The sequence below is a fragment of the Delphinapterus leucas genome, chromosome 7, assembly GCF_059928025.1.
Source record: "Delphinapterus leucas isolate spDelLeu-1000000601 "Yukka" chromosome 7, BTC_Dleu_Yukka2, whole genome shotgun sequence".
Taxonomy (NCBI): domain Eukaryota; kingdom Metazoa; phylum Chordata; class Mammalia; order Artiodactyla; family Monodontidae; genus Delphinapterus; species Delphinapterus leucas.
In genome coordinates this window covers 77561802-77586313 of record NC_143135.1, presented here as the reverse complement: position 1 = coordinate 77586313, position 24512 = coordinate 77561802, and the positions used below count along the sequence as shown (strand labels likewise).

At 36.5% G+C, this 24512-nt stretch overlaps 1 protein-coding gene across 12 annotated transcripts in view; it reads right to left on the bottom strand.

Moving 5' to 3' along the window:
* Positions 1-24512, bottom strand: part of YAP1 (Yes1 associated transcriptional regulator) — a 107721-nt gene that overhangs the window by 57623 nt on the left and 25586 nt on the right. For all 12 annotated transcript variants that reach the window (XM_022562045.2, XM_022562049.3, XM_089915450.1 and 9 more), the window contains exon 3: positions 360-475. In XM_022562045.2, coding sequence (XP_022417753.1) covers positions 360-475 — 116 coding nt within the window. The remainder of the gene's footprint in view (positions 1-359; positions 476-24512) is intronic.

Here is a 24512-nt window from a genome sequence, read left to right as displayed (position 1 = left end):
AAACATCCACTTTAAGAGGTGAGATAAGAACACCACAGCTTGGCTTCCCATCCAAACCACAAAAGGAAGGGGGAAGCTTCAACTCTAAGAGACACAAGAAAGCGGCACAATAAAACACAAGCATGTCAAAGTTAACCAAACTAGGAATTTGAGATATTCACTTCAGAACTGAAACTTTAAAATCTGTTGGCTTTCAGCAGGTTATTTGAAATAAGATAAGTTTCCCTTATGAAAGTGGATAGAAAATAACCATCATCCATGCTCCAGCTTCCTTAAAAGAATAACGACTATTTTCCACAGAAAGTTTTATCAATGCACGAGCATTACCTGGTGTGCTCTAATTACAGCATTTCACTCACCTGAGGCTGAATTCATCATGTTCTGCTGCACTGGTGGACTGGTAGGGGATGTAACGTTCATCTGGGAGAGCATGGCCTTCCTGGGGTCCTGCCATGTTGTTGTTTGATCTATGTGACTGAGACAAAACATCCACTGCATTAGATAACAAATACGAGGCCCTAAAAACAACAACCTCACTTATCAACATAGGGTAGCTCTATGAAGTAGTAGGCAAAGGATTCTAAATTAGCTCTGTAAAAGCATACAGTCTTGTCACCTCACTGCTCTCACCCTTCCTCTGCAACCTTCTGTCATCCTTATATCGCTGAACTTTCCCCTCTTAGATCTTGCAAGTGCAAAATTTGAAAAAGTTATGTCTGGAGTTTTAAGTGAAGGGAAACCATTTTCACCTAGCAGACAATTATTATCTGCTTCTAATTTAAAGATAAAATGTGATTTATAAATTAATCATCTATAACAGTAGTCATATGAGCAAAACCCAAAATTCATAAGGGGAATCACCCACTTTTTTCCTCCTAGAGCTATAAATGCCAATTAACATATAATTTTAAGACCTAAAACCCTTTACACTGAACAATAAAACATGAAAAGATGAAGTCTTATTATAGTACATATTCCAAAGCCAAAACAGAATTACAAACTTGATTGTTTCCTGTGACCGCTGAAGGCCTTTGTTATTTGCTAAACAAAACATTTAAACATTTTCTACATACTGTTAACGTACTGCAAAATATCTTACACACATACATATAGATGTCTTCATCTATAAAAATGGGGATGAAAACAGCTTAAAATTATATGAAATATGAGACTACAAGGCATCTTGCACAGTATTTGGCATATGAGCATTCAAAAAATATAGTTTTCTTCCTCCAGCAAAGAGTAATTGTTTCGCTGAAACAAAAACTAAAAATATTATACCCATGAAACCACCTGAAAATTTATCTTGAAGAAATAGCCAGGGAAGTATTCAAAGATTTATGCAAAGTTCTCTTCTGTATAATTAATAAAAGCAAAAATCTAAAAGCAGATAACAACATCTAACCAGAGGGACTAATTAAATCTTGTTACATATAACGTACTATATTGCAGCTATTGGAAATATTTTAGAATATTTAATAGCATAGAAAATATTCATAATACAGCTTTTAAAAGTAGATTGTAAAACAATTGAGGCTAATTGTTTAAACGTGTGTGTACTGAAAACACATGGGAAGGATAGACATCAAAATGTTTTAAGTGTTTAGATGGCAAAATTACAGAACTGTTTAGTAACAGGAAAACCTAGAAAGACAATCATGAACTCATTATCTTTGAAATGGGGGAGGGAGGGCATTAGAAATAAGTTATTAAAAAAAAACCTCAAGGGTTTCCCTGGTGGCGCAGTGGTTGAGAGTCTGCCTGCCGATGCAGGGGACGCGGGTTCGTGCCCCGATCTGGGAAGATCCCACATGCCGCGGAGCGGCTGGGCCCGTTGAGCCATGGCCGCTGAGCCTGCGTGTCCGGAGCCTGTGCTCCGCAACGGGAGAGGCCACAACAGTGAGAGGCCCACATACCGCAAAAAAAAAAAACAACCCTCAAATCATTTTCTCTATGGTTGTTTAAACTTCAAATCTGATTTCTCTCTTCCTGAATCATCCCATGATAAATACCCATGTAAATAGTAAAGGAAATGACATCCTGTCGTTAATTTTCCTGAAATGGAACCAGAATGCTCTCTCATCAATAATGTTACCATATCAATAACACAGTAAAAAAGGATCTTAGACTCTGGCTAGAATGGACCTTAAATATTATCTACTAGAGATGGGAGAATTCTTTTTCCTAAGCAAGCAGAAAGAAGATGAAAACAGGGGGGTAAAAAATGTGGAAGATTTGTACACTTGGGAATGACAACAGTACTTGACAATTGAAGGCTATCACAGACCAACTAAAAATGCTAAGAGAGAATATTTATTTAGTATATAGTCTCTCAAATATCACCTTATCAGCACTTCTTTACCAGTCATATATGCTTTTTAGCAGTTGCACTAGCACTGCTCAGGTCTAGACAATACAGGCAAAACCTTGTACAAGTGTATATGTAAACACCTCATTCTAAAAGATCACATCCTTATCAAGCTCAGTTAAGAGTTTATTCCTTTTCCATCCTCCATGTGAGCCAATGACCAAATTAAACCCTAAAATGTTTCCTAGATATTCAGTGCTTCTCATGCTTACAGATATAAAGCAATACACGATAATTAATAGTCATACTGAAGGAAAGAAACTTGAAACCTGTAAGACAACCAAAATTTAGGGAAACGTTTCTGTTTCTCACTGCCTGTTACAATGTTAAGAAACCAGGAAAAATGGCCAGTGATTCATTATTACTGGCTCTTAAATATGAATGAAATTGTGTGCCATCTGCCTACTCCTTGTCTCCAGTACTTTTTTTTTTTTTTTTTTTCGGTATGCGGGCCTCTCACTGTTGTGGCCTCTCCCGTTGCGGAGCACAGGCTCCGGACGCGCAGGCTCAGCGGCCACGGCTCACGGGCCCAGCTGCTCTGCGGCATGTGGGATCTTCCCGGACCGGGGCACGAACCCGTGTCCCCTTGCATCGGCAGGCGGACTCTCAACCACTGCGCCACCAGGTAAGCCCTCCAGTACTTCTTAAAATCTGTTACCTTTGTGAGGGGTAAAAGAGAAGAGAGAAGCAAGTTCTGGATTCTGACTGTTGAAGGTTTTCTAAATATCTAACAGGTTTCTCTGAAAACTAACCAATTATGTAAATCATATTAATCCATTTATAACTAGCTTGCAGTCCACTTGAGGGTTTAGGACCCCATTCTGATGACTAAATGACCATATTCCAATAACAAGCACATGAATCTTCCCAAATAGTGGAGCCAATCTGTAAGTCTGTTCTTAAGGCTTCTTTCTCCTTTAAATAAATTAGTGTTTTGAATATAATGCAGAGAATGTATAGTTTTACTGCTCTCAAAAAAGTGATTATTTTGCTGAAATACTACTAAGTGTACAAATGCTAAAATTTCTCCTCCTGAAAAGGCTTCTGTTGAACCTCAGTAAGTTAGTTTAGAGCCCTATAAATCTGTCCTATGTTACTTCAGCTAATGTTCCACTTACTCAAAAAAGATCTACATTTTTTTAAGGAATAAATATGCCATTATTTAAACTGTCCCAACTCTAAAAGCATGCAACCATTTAGATGCTAAAGGGAATGTGAAATAAAATTAGCTTTAGAGTTTTTGTCTTCACTTTTTCTATAAGATTAAATCATGAATACTGTTTTATCCTAAAAAGTCAATTTGCAGAAGTATACCCCAAAATATCCAGTCTTCCTTATCATAATAAAAATCTTTATAAAAACATTTCATAGGACAAAGAACTATTTTTGCTTAGACAAAATAAATAGTTTGCTAGGCCTACTCTTCCCCCAGATATTTGCACCAGACCTTCCCTCATCTCCTGGTCTTTGCTCAAATGTCTTACTCTTAGTGAGGCCTTCCGTGGCCATGTCATCTAAAATCCACCCTATTTAAACGTCTACTCCCTCTTCTTTGCTTTATTTTTGTTTGATAATCCTTTATCATTATCTGACACATAATTTACTTATTTTGTTTGTCTATTTCCTCAAACTAACAAGCTCCAGGGAAAAAGGGACTTTTATCCATTTTATTAACTACTGTATCTTCAATGATTAATAAAGTGCTTGATAAGTATTTGTCAATGAATTAATGAAAAGAAAGCTGTTTTCTTTTTGCCCTAAGAACATCAAACTTTCTCCCAAAGTCCTTGTCGCCTTACAGACTTTATCAATACCCACCTTCTTTTCCAAAAATGTAATTGCAGGTAAGGATTATAGACCCACTAGAAATAGTAATAAGGAGATTATTGGTGACACTGGCAAGAGCAGCTTCAGTGGCATGATGGGGGTACAGTGCATAGGAGGTAAGAAAACAGACAGATTTAGTTGTGTACAAAACCACAAATGGATGGATATGAATTTTTGTTTTTTTCCGGAGGAAGAAACTCAAGTGTTTAAATGTGAATGAAAACAGAGTAGCTGAAGATGTGCTAAAGGATCAATGAAGAGTTATAATCATCCATTAGAGAGTGAGAAGGAACAGAATGTAGACACTGCTTCCACTGTAAGGAGGTGAGGAAGAAAGGATAGGGTAGAAGCAAATAATTTCACTGGTTGGTCAAAGTTGATCGCATTTTGGTGTGAGGACTTCTACTCTCTTATCGAGAGATACAGCATTAAGAGGATTAAGGAGGCTGGCATTATTGGTACCTCCACTATGAAAAACTGAGGGACTTGCACAATGTCACATATCCAGTACACAACAAGACTACATCTGGTACCCAGGAATTCTGAAAACAATTTCTGTACTAGACATACACATGAAAAGGACAATATTCAAAAATGTAAATTCTTTGTAATATACATTGAATAACAAATAACTGCATAAATACTAAAGAGGGAGTATAATAAAAAGGCATGGTATTGAAGATTCAATAAAAGAATTTACAAAATATTACAAAACAGAGTTTCTATTACTACTAGACTATAAGCTCCTTGAAGAAGGTGTACCTGGGAGAGTGCCTGGTACATAGTAGGGCTCAATAAATAGTAAACGCAATGAATATTAGAGCAGTGTGCATTATTTAAGAATGTAGGTGATTAAGAGTTCACATAAATGCTAATCAGAGAATGGGCTGAAAAGAATTTTCACTTAAACTACAGATTCTAAAAAAGGTCAAATTATAAATAACAGAATCAAAATATACAAACCAAGGAGTTAAAATTAAGCAAAACTCCTAAAACAGTATTTTCAGAGTTAAAAATATGAGTCGTTATATATAACATAGAAAATAATTTAAAATTTAGTTTATCTTGTTCTAAGAATAGTCTAGCTGCTGAACTTACTACAGGAAAATAGATAAATGTGAAATTCTCCAGCCCCTTCAAGATATGTAAATAAATTATTCTTTCCTATTACTTTGGAAAAGAAAAGGTGATTGGATTTATGACCAAGATAAACCCTATGATCTTACTCTGGAGCAGCTAAGACTGGGAAACAATGAACCTTTCAAAGTTTAGACTGATGAAACATAAGCAGCTGTACTTTGACCAAGGTCCACGTCCAGCAGCAGTCTCTCCTGCGTATACAGAGCCACCTCTCCTGTTGGCTTTTGTCTTTTACTTTATACTGCAGAATCTGGCCTTACATATTGGATGACTTAGCAGAATCCACGTAGAACCAAAAAAGGGGCAGAAAGCTAAAGTGAATCATTAGTAAACTGACGTTTTGCATAATCCCACAAAAGTTAATTGAGGCTACAGTATATAGAACTATTTGAAGCGCTTTATATCCTCCTGTGAGATGTGAACCTTATGAAACTCAAACGTGGGCAGGGAATATAAGGAATTCTGATCTTATAAAGAATAACAATATTACTGTCACATCTTCAAATTATGGGGAAATCCATAAGATCATGAAATGCTATCTGAAGAAGCTACAATGGGGAGACCCAAAGATCTCATCTCTCCAGGACCAGTGTTCAACAGGAAGATGATACCATGCCATTGTTTCATGAGTCTCTCACAGAGGTTGAACAAAATAATCACTTACTACAATTTATTTTTATTTTTTAAAAATTTATTTATTTGTTTTTGGCCACGCTGGGTCTTCATTGCTGTGCCTGGGCTTTCTCTAGTTGCAGCGAACAGGGGCTACTCTTCGTTGCGGTGCGCAGGCTTCTCGTTGCGGTGCCTTCTCTTGTTACAGAGCACGGGCTCTAGGCGCTCAGGCTTCAGTAGTCGTGGCTCGCGGGCTCTAGAGAGCAGGCTCAGCAGTTGTGGCGCACGGGCTTAGTTGCTCCGTGGCATGTGGGATCTTCCCCGACCAGGGCACGAACCTGTGTCCCCTTCATTGGCAGGAGGACTCTTAACCACTGCGTCACCAGGGAAGTCTCTTCCTACAATTTGTTAAGATTAAGTGATATGCCCAAGAGCAGCCGAATAGTATGCAGCAGAAATGGGATTTAAACTCAGGAATGAGAACTGATGCAAAAATCTGCACTCTTTGTACTATATCAGACTTCCTTTTATGCTGTGAGAGTATTTTGGATGTTGTTTAGATTTCTTAAGACTAACCTCTACATCACTACTTACCTGCCTCTAATCCCTACAATAATGAAGTACAAGGAGACAAAAATCTCCTCTGCAACAACACCCAGTAGACCAAACACCCAGTCACACACAGCCAGGATTAAAATAAATGTTTTTTACCTTCTGGCTCAGTGTTCTTTTCACTTTACCTTATTGGTCTCTAAAGAGGAAAAGATTTTCTAAAATGATAATCTGCCATTAGCAGAATAAAATTTTTTCAGGGAATGTAATTCAAAAAGAGAATCAGAATCCTTTTAAATGCTTCCTTGTTTAATTCGCTAACAATTAAGACTATTCCAAGACTAGCAAATGAGCTCTACCATCAGAACAGAAAGTTGCCTTTATTATAAAAATGCACAATCATTAGAGGTGTTAATGATCAGTTACCTGATGGCACTCGTAAAGAGACAAATTGGTTATGGGGATATTATGCCTACCATTTCTACTCACTTAAATTGGTGGACTGCAGCTCTAAAGTTACACTGGTTTTTCTCCTTCCTACTTCGTTTCTTACTTTAGAAACAAGATTATTGGCACCGGTATAAATTAATATACAGATATGATAATCTGCAAGTTGCTTCCCTATCCAGGCATTGTCTTCCTGTTATAATGTAGTGTCTAATCTCCTAAGAAAGTAATTCCTCAGAATCTAATAAAAGTAACTCTCCCTACTATTAACTTCAATAGATATTGTCACAATGGCACATAAACATTTTAAGAAAGCAGTGAACCCATTTTGGAAGTGGGTCATGGGGAGATGGCTTAGATAGTGTATTACTTAAAAAAAAAATCCTTTATGCAAATCAAGTGTTATCAACGCTATAATCAACAGCTATATAAGCTTAATATGAATATCTGATTCTTTTGAAATATCTGCTACATTTCTTGAGACTACTGTTCTTCCTCAGGTAATCTTTTCCCCAGCTGGCCCATAAAACACCTAATTTCTACCTTACCTTTTCAAGACCCAGATCCCTCCTTTCAGAAGTCTTTGGAATAGTAAGAAAGCAGACATGGATTCAAATCCTAGTCTCAAATTTGCCAACGATAATCTGGGGTGTACAGGAAGGTCGTTTAGACAAACGGTTTCATCTTCGTTAAAATAAGACTGATTTATTTACTTACTTCCAGGGGTTTTGAGAATTAAATTCAATAGCATACACAAAAGCAACTAGTACTGTGGCTCCCAGTACACAAAAGGCTCTCAAATATTTCTCCAGACTTCATTCCTGTGCTAGTCCAATAGTATTTAAAATAGGAAAAACTTCATGGTAGACAGGTTAAGTCAAGAAAATGTTTAAGAATGAGATGACTTCAGTTAAGTGAGAATGACAGGTCTGGGGCTTTAAGAGCTCTGAAAAAGAGTCTGGTTTCCCCTGATAGATGATGAAGAGATGCAGTAGACACTATAGGTTTCAGGGTAGGAAACAATGTTTCCGGACCATTAGTTCAACTTGCACAAGGCCATCAGCTTAGAATAAGAAGGAACCATGCAAGTACGACCATACTGGCTCCCAGGAAAAGAGCAGCAAAATAATTTGGGAGTAAAATAATCATCTCATTCATATAACCAAATGTCTTAAAATATTCATTGTGAAAAATCACTCCATACAATTTTTTTTTTTTTACTTAAGCCATAAAATGGTCAACTCTATCCGTCTAAACCAAGGCAAAGAAAAAGCTACACTTCTTATGAACCAGGCAAAGCACATCCCAACAAATGCTAAGGTGCTCTTCAAATTCTTTGTTGTATGCTTCATCTATCAAATACTAAATCCATAACCCTTACTTAAGGGATACAGAGCAACATAATGGGAAATGAGTTTTGTAGTGATAGAAAACTACTGATGACTTTATCTCTACCCTCAAAATTTAGGATAACCTTATGCTACTCATTAGTGAACGTATTAGAGAATTAAAGTAATGTAGTTTTAGTAAAATAATTTTAGTGATTAACATTGATACTGACAAAGTTTACACACCTCAAGGAATGGATAACTAACAATTTCCCTTACATCCCTACTCCTTAAAGCGTGTGGGCCTTGAGCCAGCAGAACTGACAAAACCTGTGGGGAAGCCCGTTAAAAATGTCAGGGTCGGGGCTTCCCTGGTGGCGCAGTGGTTGAGAGTCCGCCTGCCGATGCAGAGGACATGGGTTCGTGCCCTGGTCCGGGAGGATCCCGCATGCCGCGGAGTGGCTGGGCCTGTGGGCCGTGGCCGCTGGGCCTGCGCGCCTGGAGCCTGTGCTCCGCGGCGGGAGAGGCCACAACAGTGAGAGGCTCGCGTACCGCAAGAAAAAAAAAAAAAAAAAAAAAAAGCCAGGGTCTCCTCAGGCTCCACCCAACACACTGATTAAGAATCTGTAGCTTAACAAGATCCATAGGAGATCTGTATGCACATTAAAAGTTTGAGAAACACTGCCTTAGACACTACTTGATCACCTACGCTGTGTTTTAAGTATGACTAATGCCTGGAGGGTAAATATTCTGTATATGTATATGAAGAACTACATGGTGTAGATATTACAGTTAAAGCAAAACCAATAACCTGTGGTAAAAATTCAAAGTTTAATTTGCATCATTACTGCAGAAGGGTACACTGAAATCTACTAGCCACTGACTGTAGCACTGTAAGTGTATTCATACATCACAAGGAAACAGCATTCTCACTGTTACATCACTGGTGATAGTTCTCTACTCTTTCATGCCTACTCTGAATTTAAAACAAAACAAAAAGCACTGCAGCTTTTCAAAAACTGATTTGGTATTGTACTGATAATTTTTATTTAAAGCAACAGTTCTCAATTTAGAAATTAGGGGAAGGGCATTTTTCATTATCACAGTCTTACAAATATACAGTGGGGAGAGGGTATTGGATGCTAGGTTTCCTGCAATGCAGTAGATGGTCTTCCACAACTTTGAATGTCATGCCACACATTCTAAAAAGCCAAATTTTACACAGAACTCCATTTTATACATAGACAAAGTATGTTTTGCACAATTTTAGTTATATACCAAATTTTTCTGGAAGGCAATCAATTACACTTAGTTTTGTTTGGAAATCTGTTAACAGTATATACTTTTTGGATAACCCCATTATCACAGCAATGCCCTCTTGGTGTTTTAGTTACCAACTCAACACACTTGATCTTTATTCAAAACTGTCATGTTCATGGCAATTTTAGGTACAGATGCAGGCACCTGACTACTTTATTATAGCTTCAAATATAGAATACCCAAAGCATTTATAAATTAATATACATGTTATTTTAATCATAAATTACTTTATTTCTCCTCCATATTGCATAATTCTGATATAATGTTGACTTTTAAAAATTATGTATGTAGTTAAATTGTTACATATGAATTTCATTTTAGGATACTTTCCCAAATATTTATTACTAAAAGAGGCTGATGAGACTGACAGGGATAAGAGCTACTGCATTAAGAGACCATAAACTATCAATATAAATAGAGAGCGTTTTTATATCATAAGTCTAAGATGTCTTTCCCATCAGATCATGGATTTCTGGAGGGTAAACGATCTCAGCCTCCCTTTCTACATTTCATACATGAACACAGTGCTTTGCATAAATGCTCAATAACCTGTCTGATGAATTGAAAGCTTATTCTACTGGGTTATTCTTTAACCACCAAGGAATACTGTGACCTAAATCCTAAATGGAGTCAATATGTATGGTTTATTCCCTTTTCATAATCCACTTTTGAAAATGTTTTTCTTCTAAACTGTAAAACCTACTTTTCACAAAATCCCAACAATGTAGTCCTAAATTGTTTGTACTTCACAGTTACCTAACAAATTGGTTCTTTCCAACTCTGCCAAGATTCTGTGACATCAGATGGCACAAACTGGTCATAAGAATTTAACATAATTTACAAACTAAACCAACAGAAACTTTAAAAAATTACATCTGACAAATGTTTAATCCCTAACACACCTTTCAGACCTTGTGTTGCAATAGGGGAAAACCAAAATTAAAAAAAATTTTTTTTGGCAACAGTGCTTGCTTAGATAGATCCTTTGACAAAATGCATCTTTGTGAACTTATCTTTTGCTGCTTGGGCCTGTAATTGTGGGAACTGTGAGAAGTTCCTAATTCTTCCCAATAAAGCTAAACAAAGATGAAATGATAGAAGTGTGCCCTGTTTTTATGCTTATAGAAAACTGGGCAATCAAATCACCACCATTCCTCAAGAAGGTGAGAACATTTGTACTGAAGTATATGTAAGACCACAAAACCTAAGTATCTAATGAGAAGCCAAGTGACCAAACTAAAGAATTCTTTTTATCAAGCAAAGCTGACTTTTAGGAAACAACAAAAAATAAGAATAAAACTGGATAACCAGGAATAACACAAAATAGATATGAAAAATGTTTTCATTTAAAAACTTCTGTTACTGCTGTCATGCCCTCTAAATACTATGATGGCAGGACTGGTTCTAAAATTTAGAAGCATGGGCAGTCAGCCCAGATTTATTGCTCACTTATCAAGCCCATGTTTGTTGTGCAAGTGTTATTTATAGAGTCACATGCTAGAGGCTGTTCCCAAGCTAGCCAAACCTACACGCTTAATTGACCCTAGGAACAATGATACATTATTCAAGCTAATCCTTCTATGAGCTACAGTTCCTAAGCCACAACCATATGCTTTTTATATTTGTATATGTCTACCATGAACTATTTTTAGAACCCTAAAAAGTTAAGAGATATGCACATACTATAATTTCTTGATAAGGATGAGAAAACTTACACACTTTGCTTCTATGACAACAGTTTTTATAATTACTGGAAATCAATATCTTATATTGAACTTTAAATAACTGGACTATCACTAAAGGCTTAAAGATGGGTTAAAATTATGAACAAGTGTAGGCAGAAACACATAAAAGCAAACGTGACAATTGATTATACTCCACTCTACAAATTGTATAACCACACTGCAATCTGACCCTATAGCCTTAGGTTGAATAAAATTAGTATTTGCTCACAAGTATGAAATCAATTTAAACACAAACTTAACCATGTTGCCATATAAGAGTGACATGCTTATATACATCTCCCCTTGGAAATTATTCCCTAAGGAAGGGATAGGATGGAGCAGTTATGAGAATAATGCCAAAGCTATAGTGGAGGCTTCTTAAAACACACACAGTTCTTTCAATCTTGATCCCACATGGCTTTTATCTGTAGTTACGTTCAGCAACATTCTTTCAATAATGACTGAGAACACTCTCCCCAAAAGTTCAAAAAAAAGTGTTCGTCCTTATTTCATGTTATAGAAAATGACAGATGTCATCACAGTATGAATTGAGGCTCATAATTTTGTTAATAGAACAAAGACCAGAATTCAAGTCTCTTGATTCTCAATTATAAGGTCTACCTAGATTCTTTCATAAGAGTCATCTTAAAAAAAGAAAGGAAAAAAGAAATGGCTGAATGGCAGAACTATGACCAAAAATTAAAAACAAAACTCTAAGAAATATTAAGACACAGAAAATCTATAAACATTATTCAAAATACAGTCCTGAAACCAACTGCATCACAATTACGTGGAAGACTTATTAGCTCCTCAGTATTTTTAAGCACAATAAGATTGGAGAATAATTTATCTAACATCTTTACATATTCTTTCATAATCCGAGATCCTTACATACAATAAGATATTTATTTACCATAAGAACTAGATGAGGAATACAATCTCTTCTAAAGATGGTTGATAATTTTCTCACATTCCACTGTTATCCTTAAAGTGATATTCCTCAGCAAATACTGTTTCAAATGAAACTATATGTCAGATGTCAAAAAGAAGTAACTTTCTTATACATGTTAAAGACCTTGGCAGTATCATCCTTTCATTTTATAATTGCCAGTCTAGGGGTAAAAAAAAAACAAAACAAAACCCTGTGAAGGTAAGGAAACAAATCTGTTGAGTACCAACTCTGACCTCATCTACCACGACATGACTTAGGCCTGAGGCCCTCAACCAGGGACCAAGGAAGACAGGTTTAGGCAGTCAAACAAAGCTATAATCAGCCTTCTGCATCTCATCAGACGCAGTTGGCTTCCAAATAAGGATCTGTTCAGTCTGTTGGCTCATGTGTCTACCGTGAGGAAATCACATTAAGTTACAAAGCTGGAACCATATTCATTGCATATTTATGGCTACATTCAAGTTTTCAACTGTTATCAACAGAACAGGGCTTCAGCCACCCAAAACATTAACAAAGGATGAGTCTAACAGCCTAGGAAACATTTCCCAAGTGGTAAATCAGCAGGAAAGCAGTTAACAATATCCACAATAAACACTTTTAAGCAAAGCAGGCAAATGGCACGACTTTTAACATAAACCCCAGGACCTCCTACCACCACCATTTTGATGGAAATGATACAATGAAAGAATCTTATATATATATTTTATTCTTATATATGTGTTTTCTTTTAATCACAAATTGCTTTAAACAATAGTTGGATAACACTGTAGAATGTCTTCAATCATCTAAAAATAATCTTACTGAAATTAGCAAAATAACTTGGGGAAGGACCCCAAAATCTAAAGCAGTTAAACTTATATACTCTACACCCCATTTTCAGAATGAATACATATAATGCACGTTGAACAATGAGAGATGGTTTCTATACAAATAAATAGTAAGCATAGAGTCTTAGTCTTAACTGCATTTCATTAAATCTTATATAAAACCTTTTAATTTCATGTCTTGTTATTTAATTGCAAGATGTCATTTTAGGGCATGCTGGTTGCTCGGATAACTGAAATTTTAGTAATGCCTTCAGGGGTTTCACAAGGGGTTTCTCAGAACAGAAAGCAGGACACTGGTGGAAAAGTGCTACATTTATTATTTAACTTGAGACTTAAGGTACCCAATCTCAGTCAAGTCGTTCAACTTTTCTGGACCTCACCTTCAGTAGCTGTGATATATGACAGGCCTCCATTTAATAAGAACCAATACTTCACTTTTTGAACACCTACTGTACAAAAACCAAGCATTTTATCCATATGACCATTTTCAAAGTAAATAAATATCTGATGGCAAACTTGGAAAAATTATCTTGAATGGAGTGATAGAACCACTTAGCTACATTAAGGTTACTGGTAAAACTAATAATAAATAAATGAATAAATTTTACGTGAAGGACTTTTGCAGGTACTAATAATAAGGTGGTTTGCCAGGCCTGTGTATTTTAAATGTGGCAAAAGGGAAGTAGGACTTTCATTCACGGCCAAGTAGACACCCAACCTTTCTTGCATCCAGTAAATTCTCTTTATATGGTCATGCCATGCTGCTAATTTTTTTTTTTTAATTAAAGAAAATAAATGCTAGACAGTCATCCAACTCAGGTTTACCTTATTAGGTAGAGCTGACTTACATAGAATACTCAGTAGTCTATCTATACTAAATTTATAAATACAGATTAAATGTCTCCTTTCTGTCTCCTCTGGGCTTACTAAAAGAAGAAAAAAAACACCTACTTTATAAATTGCCTAGTTCACCAGAATCAGAACATTTTTGCTCAGGCTGAAAACTGGGATTCAACTTGGTTTTTCTAAGTTGCAACTGAAATGTGATCCTGTCAGTGCAAATACAGTTTTCTTCTTTGAACCTTCCAAGTTAAATGACTATGAAATTCAATTAAACTATGAAATATATTAATACCTTTTTGAAGCGGATTTTTATGGATATTTGTAGAAGATGTTACAGTCATAGTCATTAAAAGGAAATTAACAAAAAGGTTATACTGTAAACACTAAGTAACATGGTCACTTAGGGACTGTCTCAATCTGAGCCATGCCCGTAGATCGAATCCTCATTTTCATGAAACATGCCCAAAGAGTAGTTTCTTAGGTATCTAGTTTTTAGGTATTTTTTGTTTGTTTGTTTTGTTCTCTTCTTTGAGAGTTCCTATGTACTCCCTCTACTCTGATTAAGATGAGAAATGCCCACCAGCTTACTGAGAAAAAATCCAAGGTCTAGGAATCTAAAAAGTTAATGAAGAGACTACTTACTAGATTGGGAGTTTTACTGAAATTCTCCTTCAATAACTAAAATGATTAATAACTGAAAAAGGGTCCCCAAAGCAGGAACTTAATTTGGTTATCTGTGGAACTCATTTTGTTAAACTTCTAATTCACATATAATGGACATACAGAAAATAACTGATTCTTTAACACAATATCAGAACATACTATTGGATTTTACAGTAAGACTGAAATACCTGAAGTATAAAATAAAGGTTTCTTTGTATCTTAAAAACAAAAACAAAAAAACTCCACCTCTATACAAGAGTTTTCATAAAACATTTTGTCCACTAAAAGTTTGGGAAGGAGCAGCAGTTGAGTGGTAGAATGGGCTATAATGTCTGCATATTATGAATCACTTATATCTGTGAAATTGTGGAAAGTTTTTGTCACTATTGCTTAAGACTGACAAAACGGAGCTGTTGGACAAAGACAAATTATTAAAATGGTTTAAAGGATGAAACAGACTAGGCCTATTTGGAATGCTTCAGTCTATAAAGACGAAGTCCAAGTGGAGATATGATTAAAATCACAAATGGAAAGGAAAATTCCAAAGTTCTCAAAATATGAAAAACACTTCACACCTAAAGGAAAATTTCAGCCACCAATCACTATTTCATGCCTCCGTGCCTTTGTTCATATAGTGCCTTGGCCTTCAATTCCTTTTTCTCCCCCACTCCTCTCCTGTCAAAGGCCTTTGAGCTGGCTCAAATGTCAGCTCCTAGGAAGGTTTCCCTGGGCTCGCTCTGCCTCCACTCGACCCCTTAACAGGTCTAACTGCCCCCTCCTGCCGTCATGGAAATTTCTTTAGAATTACTACTATACTGATCAGAGGGGTTATGATGTGTACATGTTCTTCAATCTCCACTGTAATATCCATTCATAAATGTTTTAAGGAACAAAAGAGGACATACATGGAATTTTGTACATTTATGAAGCCCTATGAAGTGTGAGGCATTATTTTTTTTGGAAAAGTAGTAAACCACCATAACAAATATTATATTAAGGCAGAGAAAACATCTAAGAGTCTAAGAGTTTAGTTTTATTAGCATTAGGCCAAACTCTCATTCTATTATACAAACATTTCAGATGCATAAATTGAAGTGGAAACACACCTGTATCAAGAGTTTTTATGTGATCAACCAAGTGGCATCAGCCAGAAGACCCAGTACTTGTCTAGAAGAGTTCCTCAAGATCTCAGAATTACTTAATCCAACAGACTCATATTACAGATGAGGAAAATGGCAAACAAAAGGAAGAAAAGAAAAGAGAAAAGGAGAGAAAAAGGAAAAGAAAGAAATGCTGCTAGCTCAAGCAATCTTCAAAACCATGTAAAAGCCTTGCAAAAACCATCAACATTAGGCAGCATAAAAGATCCCAAATCTGCACAGCAAAAGACACAAGCAACAAAATGAAAAGACACCTATGGAATGGGAAAAAATATTTGCAAACCATATATATCTGATAAGGGGTTACTGTCCAAAATATAAAACTCAATAGCAAAAAACACCTACATAATCTAAATAAAAATGGGCAAAGGACCTTAATAGACATTTGTCCAAAGAAGATATACAAAGGTACATGAAAAGATGCTCAGCATCACTAAACATTAGGGAAATGCAAATCAAAACCATGATGAGATATCACCTCATGCCTGTGAGAATGGCAAGCATTAAAAAGACAAGAGAATGCTGGAGAGGATATGGAGAAAAGGGAACCCTTGTGCACTGCTGGTGGGATTGTAAATTGATACAGACACTATGGAGAACACTATGGAGGTTCCTCAAAATATTAAAAGTAGAACTACCATATGATCAGGCAATTCCACTTCTGGGTATTTATCCAAAGAAAGCAAAAACGCTAACTCAGAAAGATATATGTACTCCCATATTTATAGCAGCATTATTTATAATAACCAAAATATGGAAACAACCTAAGTGTCCACTGATGGGTGAACAAATAAAGAAGGTGTGGTGTGTGTGTGTGAAAGGAAATCCTGCCATTTGCAACAACATGGATGAACCCTAAGAGCATAATGCTAAGTGAAATAAGTCAGACAGAGAAAAACAAATATTGTTATGATCTCACTTATATGTGGAATTTTAAGGGGAAAAAAAGTTACAGAAAATTACATCAGCTTGTGGTTATCAGAGGTGGGGGGGGGAGAATTGGATGAAGTTGGTCAAAAGGTACAAACTTGCAGTTATAAGATAAGTACTAGGGACGTAATGTACAACATGGTGACTACAGTTAACACTACTGGATGACACATATGAATGTTAAGAGAGTAAATCTGAGAGTTCTCATCATAAGGAAAAAAAGTTTTTCTTTTTCTTTTCGTATCTATATAAGATGATGGACGTTAAGTAAACTTATTGTGGTAATTATTTCACAATATATACAAGTCAAATCATTATGCTGACACCTTAAACTTACACAGTGCTGCATGTCAATTATATCTCAATAAAACTGGGGAGGAAAATCCCAAATCTTTTGTTCTTTCAATAACCTGTTTAGGTCTGCTCTGTCTCATAAAACCTTCTTAATTACTTCAGCTCTTAATGATATTTTATTTTCCAAAATTGTTACAGTAGTTATAGCGTGTTACTTATCATCCAATCATTTAAACATTCAACTTCTTAACACTAAGCATGGTAGTAGGTGCAGGGTAAACATAGATGAATAGAAATGTTTCATGGTTCTGAGGGATTCTATGTCTACTATAGGTTGTGTGTTTGGTTATGTTTTAACTCAGCAACTAGATGATGTTTAAAATGTTTACAATTGTTTGCTTATTGTTCATAAACAAATCATTTATTTTCCTTTCTTGTACACTACAGCAAGGGAGAGAATAACAAACTCAAGTTACTGATTGGGAGGAAAGAAATCCAGAATATTCATTTTATATATATATACACACACACACACACACCAAGACTGGCTGCTAAAATTTCCTTTTAATTACCCAAAGACAGCACAACTTGCTTCTACTTATTGAAGCAAACCCTGACTTATATTCAGATCATTCAGTCGTGTTCTAGGCATAACTAGAATCTTTTGAATCACTAAATTGGTGATTAAGTCAATACAAATAAAAGAACTGCTGAAATCAAAGGGCAAACTTACATAGAACAGGATAATGTTAGAACTAAAAGGAAACTTGAGGACCATCTGACCAATTTTTTTTTTTTTTTTTCGGTACGCGGGCCTCTCACTGTTGTGGTCTCTCCTGTTGCGGAGCACAGGCTCCGGACGCGCAGGCTCAGCGGCCATGGCTCATGGGCCCAGCTGCTCCGCTGCATGTGGGATCTTCCCGGACCGGGGCACGAACCCGCGTCCCCTGCATCGGCAGGCGGACTCTCAACCACTGCGCCACCAGGGAAGCCCCATCTGACCAATTTGTTTAATTTTATAGACGAGGAAATGGACAGATAAGAGTCATTTAACTCAATGCGTGCAATGGCACTATTACACAGATTTTCTAACTCACAGAGTAGTATAGTTTCCTTTGGCAACACCCAGACTGATCTCTTAAATCAAGGAGCTTGGCCTAGAGAGGCCAGAGTGGAAAGGTACATGGGCACTGCCTTACCTATCCAACAACTGCTAACATCCAGGTCACTGGCAGAAGCATCTACAACTGCTTTGGTGCCTATGACTCAGAAGATGAAAAACAATTCAGGACAAAGCCATTTCAACAGCATCTTATGAGTTCTTCATTAGCCAGGTGCTTACTGAAGACTGAATGTGACCAGATTGAGTATAATACACTTCCCTTATCCAGGTCAGTGATAAAGAAGAAAGCGTACCCTAAAAGTTACTTCACAGATAAGTGCAAGGCCCTCTTTACTTGGACTCTCAGTTTTGGGTATTAATTTACTATTAACTACTATTTATAATCCCCTACCTTAAATTACAGGGAAAATGTCTGGAAGTTACACTAAGGCCTCTTCTGTTTACTCCTGGACACACAGCTGTCTGGCCTCCAGGTAAGTGGGCTGTGATACACTGCTTACAGGTTGAGCACTATTCTTGATCTTCTTGTAAGTCCAATTTTCCCTCACTTTGTAAATGACAAAATTGAGACTCCTGATGGTCATTCAACCACCTGCCTGAGATCATGGCACTAAGTGGGTGGTAAAGGCAGAACTAGAATTCAAGTCTCCTGTCAAGCAACTTTTCTCTCCACAACCCCAACCCTCTCTCATACCACAAAACAAAACAAAACAAAAACAAACAAACAAAACCTAAACCCAAGCCAAACAATACTGCCTGGACTACAGTTCATTTGAAACACCTACTGAACACTACTAAGTCAAGGTACTGCTGACATCAAATGAACAGGACATGATCCCTGACCTGGAAACGTCTCCTTTCAGTGGGGAAGATCCACTAAGATAAAATTTTAATAAAAAATGATAGAAAGGGAGGCTCATGGTGTTTGTGGAAAGGTTCTTGGTCCAACCTAGGGATACAGAGGACACACAGAGGAGATAACCTCTCACCTGAGTGCTGAAAAATCTATAAAACTAGCTTGTTGATGAGGCTGGAAAAGCATTCCACAAAGAGGGGGGAAACACAGGCTAAATCACATAAGTGTGGTTTTTGTCCACTTAAATAAAAGAGCTGGAGTAGATTTTAGTTAAACTGCTCTGGCTGAAAAAGATTTAACATGACTCTAGCAATCAAATATGTCTCCAGACATTACTAAATGCCCCATGGGAGAGAGGGGATAAAACCTATCCTGGTTGAGAAGTACTGCTCTAGACTTAAGAATAAAGATCATGTTCAATTCAACTTTGTAGTACCTCTAGTTCCTAAGAGTCCCTTATATGTTCAATAATGTTGATTCAGCTAAGCTTTTTTGTACCTGTTATATTAAAATGTTATCATTTAACAAATACTAGGCTAATGGATATAAATATATACATATATGTGCATGTATATACACATATACACATATATACATAAACATGGAAGAATTTTAAAAATAGATCTAGGAATACATGAATCACCAGGATAAGGATGGCTATATACCTCTAGAATATACACAGAACATCTATATTATTAATAAGAACAGATATGGTTCAATTTCCACTGCAGGAGAGATTATTAGAAAACACTAATGATCTTAATACTTATAAGTCCCTATTAACTCTACGTGGCAGAAACATTTATTGATCACCAAAAAAAATCCCCAAATGCTCCCCCACACTTCTATGCCCCTTACAATGAGGAGCAATCTAGTAACTTGTTCTTGCCAGGAGGCTATGCTAAGTTCCGTGTTTCAGGCCAAAGCATAGAGCAATATGTATGAATTTTCCATGTTTCTCTGCCCTTTGTGTGATAACAATGAAGGCAATGCGTCATAATGGCAGTCACAAGAGAGATACATATTGGGATGCCTGAATCACCACTAAGAAGGAAGCACCCTGGAAAGCACCAAATCAAAAAATATCTTGTGAGTGAGAAATAAAGCCCTTAGACACTGAGATTTTTTGGGTCATTCGTTACCCAGCATAACCTAGCCTGTCCCAATACAAAATACAAAAAAGCGCTGCTAGTATCTACATGTCCATTCAGATGTTTGAGACATGAGAGTATGTACTTCCTGAAGAATCTTTATGGGCTCTAAACTCATATGACACACACATAAAATAAGTGTTCAAAAATTTTCACTATGAACACTATCTTTAATTTAAAAGATAAGGAAGGACATGAATAGACATTTCTCCAAAGAAAAAATACAAATGGTCAATAAGCACATAAAAAGATGTTCAACATCATCATTATCATAGCCATTAGGAAAATACAAACCCAAACCACAATGAAATACTACCTTACACCCATTATGATGCTTATTATCAAGAAAACAGCAAACAAGTATTGGCAGGGATGTGGAACAATTAGGAACCCTTGTGCATTGCTGATGTGAATGTAAAACTGGTGCAACCACTGTGAAAACATTTGGCAGCTCCTCAAAAAACAATTAAACATAAAATTACCGTATGATCCAGCAGTTCCACTTCTGGATATACACCCAAAAGAACTGAAGGAGGGACTCAAGCAGACATGTGTATATCAATGTTCGTAAGCAGCATTATTCACAACAGCCAAAAGGTAGAAACAACCCAAGTGTCCATCAACACATGAATGGATAAACAAAATGTGATGTATGCGTACAGTGGAATATTATTCAGCCATAACATACAAAAAAAAATAAAGGACAAATATTGTATTAGTCTACTTATAAGGCAAGTTCATAGAGACAGAATGCAGAGTAAAGGTTCCTGCACTCCCACCCACCATGGGGAGAATGGAGAGCTACTGTTTAACATAATAGGTACAGAGTTTCTATTTGGGATGATGAACAAATTCTGGAAATGGATATTGATGATGGCTGCATAACATTGTGAATGCACTTAAACACCACTGAACTGTGTACTTAAAAATGGTAAATTTTATGGTATGTATGTTACATACCACAATTATAAAAAAACATTTTTAAGGTAAAAAATTAATCATGCAGACTATTTGCCGTTTCTTTTTCCTTCACAACCTAAGGCCTGGTGAAATTCTTCTAAATGTAGTAATGAACCACAGTTCCAATCCTGTCTACCAAGAACTGCCTCAAAGGAAGTTCAGTAAACTTGCAAACAGGGAAAAATTCATGAAAAACAAGATCTCTATGCAATCTCTATTGACTTCATAAATCCACTTGATACCACTGGCATTGGTAGTAGCCTTTGACAGCTACAAACAAGTATGACAAGCAAGTAAGGCATCAGAAATTCTTGATGAACTAAAGTAGAGCTATAAACAATGAGCTCTATCTAGCCACAAAATTAGAAAAGTAGACACAAAACCAGAAAGACCAGCCTTGTGGACAATCAACAATGAGATATGCTCCCTTCAGGTAAAGGTTTCAGGCTCGTTTCATACCCAAGAGGCATAATTTTAATTGACTCTGAAAACAGTGGATTTGGGCACAAGACAAAGTAGAATATTAAGCTGTGCAGGGTGAAAGACTGGGTACATAATTCTGTGACACTCCCACACAATCATCAAAATCAAGTAATAAGCATCTCTTAATAGAATCCTAAAGCCATTAAAAGTGATAAATATACTCCATGTAGATTGAAAAAATGGTTTGATAATTTCATCAAAATAAAGAAAACAAAATTTCACACTATGATTACAACTACTGTTTAGATATGTTTTCATAAGGAAGCGTGGACAAAAAATACGCATGTGTAAGAATTTTTCAAGGATTAAAGCATACATCAGACCAGTATACAGTATACAGGTATTTTCAATTACTGCAGGCCATGCACAACTATAGACACTGTGGGAGCTACAAAATAAATACCACAAGATAGAACTTCTGCTCTCTTAAGGATGTCATCTAAAGGGAGAAAGAGTTATCTAAAGGGAGAAAGAGTTATCTAAAGGAAGAAAGAGAGTTGGATGAAACTATTAAATAACCAAATACATTGTTTAACTCTGGCTTAACTTGATAACTAAAGTTATCTGTCATTAAATTTTATATCTCAACAATTTGCAACACAGATAATTGAGCACTAAGCCATCATTTTTAAAGTTCCCCAAATACTGGTTGGCAATACTTCAGTTGGCCAAAGATCAAAACATCCTGAGACTTCTTGTATGACAGACAAAAGACACTAAAATGACACTTCTAATTTCTCTGGAAAGAAGTGAGCACACTGCTTGCAATCTCTTTCTTAGCAAATAATAGCAGGAGTTAAAAAACTGAAATGTAAAGAAAGCTAGTTTGTGTTCTCCAGTCTCATTGTGTCAAGATTCATGAGTTCTCCCTGGCACTGATCAGCTGGCCCCGTGGCCATTTTCTTACATCATTTCTGACAGCTTTTCCTATTTATTTAGCCTTGAGAAGTTGTATGCAGTGATAGCCTCATGTCCCTCCACAGGATTGTCCTGGTGTTGCAATATCTCCCAGTAAAATACATTCTTTCATTTGTGCAATTAGACAATGAAGGTTCCTGAGCACCAATTACAGGCAAAGCCGTCATGTGGGAGTGACATAGGGTACAGAACAAGGGAGATTCAGTCCCCAACCAGAGTCCTAATACTCAACAGAATAAGGGTTAGGAAGGAAATAAATTTAATGTTTTATATAACTGCAAACAAAAGCAGTCATTTTAACTTCCCCGAACAAATTCTTCCCACTTTTCCATGATCCCAAAAGCAATATTAAATATTTACATGCCCTCGCCCCCCTTTTTAACCTCCTATACTCAGCAATAACAAGTTTGGCCAATCATTTCACATCCATCTTAATTAAAAGACTTAGACTTGACTCCCTGCCTCACAGGTCACCTTCCATACAAGTTGCTAGGCCAGCTTCCCTTAAACACAATTCATATCTGTTCTCTCCCCTTCCTTTACAACAATAAACCTGGCTTCCCCTTTCATTATCCCTTGGCTTAACCCTTAATTTGACAACCCACCCCGGCAATATTTCATCAGCTTCTTTTCTCTCTTGAAGATATAATGTCAATTTCTTATCCAGCACACACACAGGTCATGCTCGTCTTATTCCATCTCTCTGTACAAACCATGCCTCTTCTTTCTATCATCCTATAGCACCTTCAAATTCTGACTCCAAAACAGCTCCACTACCTGTGCAATAAAAAATGTAATTTGTTTTTGTTTTTAAAAGTGGATTTATACAATGATCAGGAACTGGCAGAAGATGAGTAAAGACATTTAGTAAGATAGTATTTTAAAAAGCATATCAAATACTAAATACTCTAAAATGGTTCTAGTGTTGCACAGCTATCCCAAAATTGACACCAACAATGAGTAGGTACCATTAACTCTTATGGGATCCTTAAACCTGGCACATTAATGCCATCCTAAAATCGCCAGTGTGTGGTACACAGGGAGCGCACGGGATTTACTGAACTGAGTAAACCACTGCTAAACCATGTCTTAGTTGCAGGTCTTGTTTTTTCAGTTCTTTTCTATTATACAAGTTCTTTCAGAGAGAGAAATTAAATCTAAACCTATTTTCCTTTTGCAGAAACACAGGCTGTCATAAATGTACACTTATGTCAGCTTTGAAACCAACGGCCTTCTTAGGCCCCCAGAAAGTCCTGAAACCAGGTATTTACAGATAAGTCAGACATTACTTGCAGTTTTAGAGATCAAAGCTGTACTCTCTTAGGAGTCAACTAAGAAATACTAAGATTCTCAAGTTTAAGCATGCTCTATTATTTTCAGATGTTATGAAATGGGCTAGAGTTTAAAACACACTAAAAACATTCAAAATTCATTTTTTCCCAATACAGACTGAATGGTATTTTAATTATTCTAAATAATCAAGGGTAGCCAAAGTTAGTACAGACTTATAAGATTCACAAGAATGCTTTAAAAGCTTTTATAAGACTTTTCTAAAGCTTTATTTTGCTGAAATTCCACAATATTCTCACGTAATTTCTAAAACATAAATGTAAATGTTTTCCTTCTCCTTTTCATGACTATCATTCTAAGTTTTTTTTTTTTTTTAATAATCAGTTTTTAAAGTCCATGGTATGGCTGGCAGAGATACTATGTGGCTAATATTAAATATAAATACAGGTTATAAAATTTTTGGTAATAGCTGTTAAGCGAGTTTTAGGATAATTCTTTGGTGGAATAAAAGGATGGTGGAGAAAAAAGAGCTTCCTAAAAACCTGAAAAATAAAAATAAAACACCACCACAGATGTTCTGCCTGTTCAGAAGTCATTCTCAGAGTCAGAGATCCAATGCTAAAATTGAATTCTGCCTGTATTTCTTTTTTTTTTGCGGTACGCAGGCCTCTCACTGTCGTGGCCTCTCCCATTGCAGAGCACAGGCTCCGGATGCGCAGGCTCAGCGGCCATGGCTCACGGGCC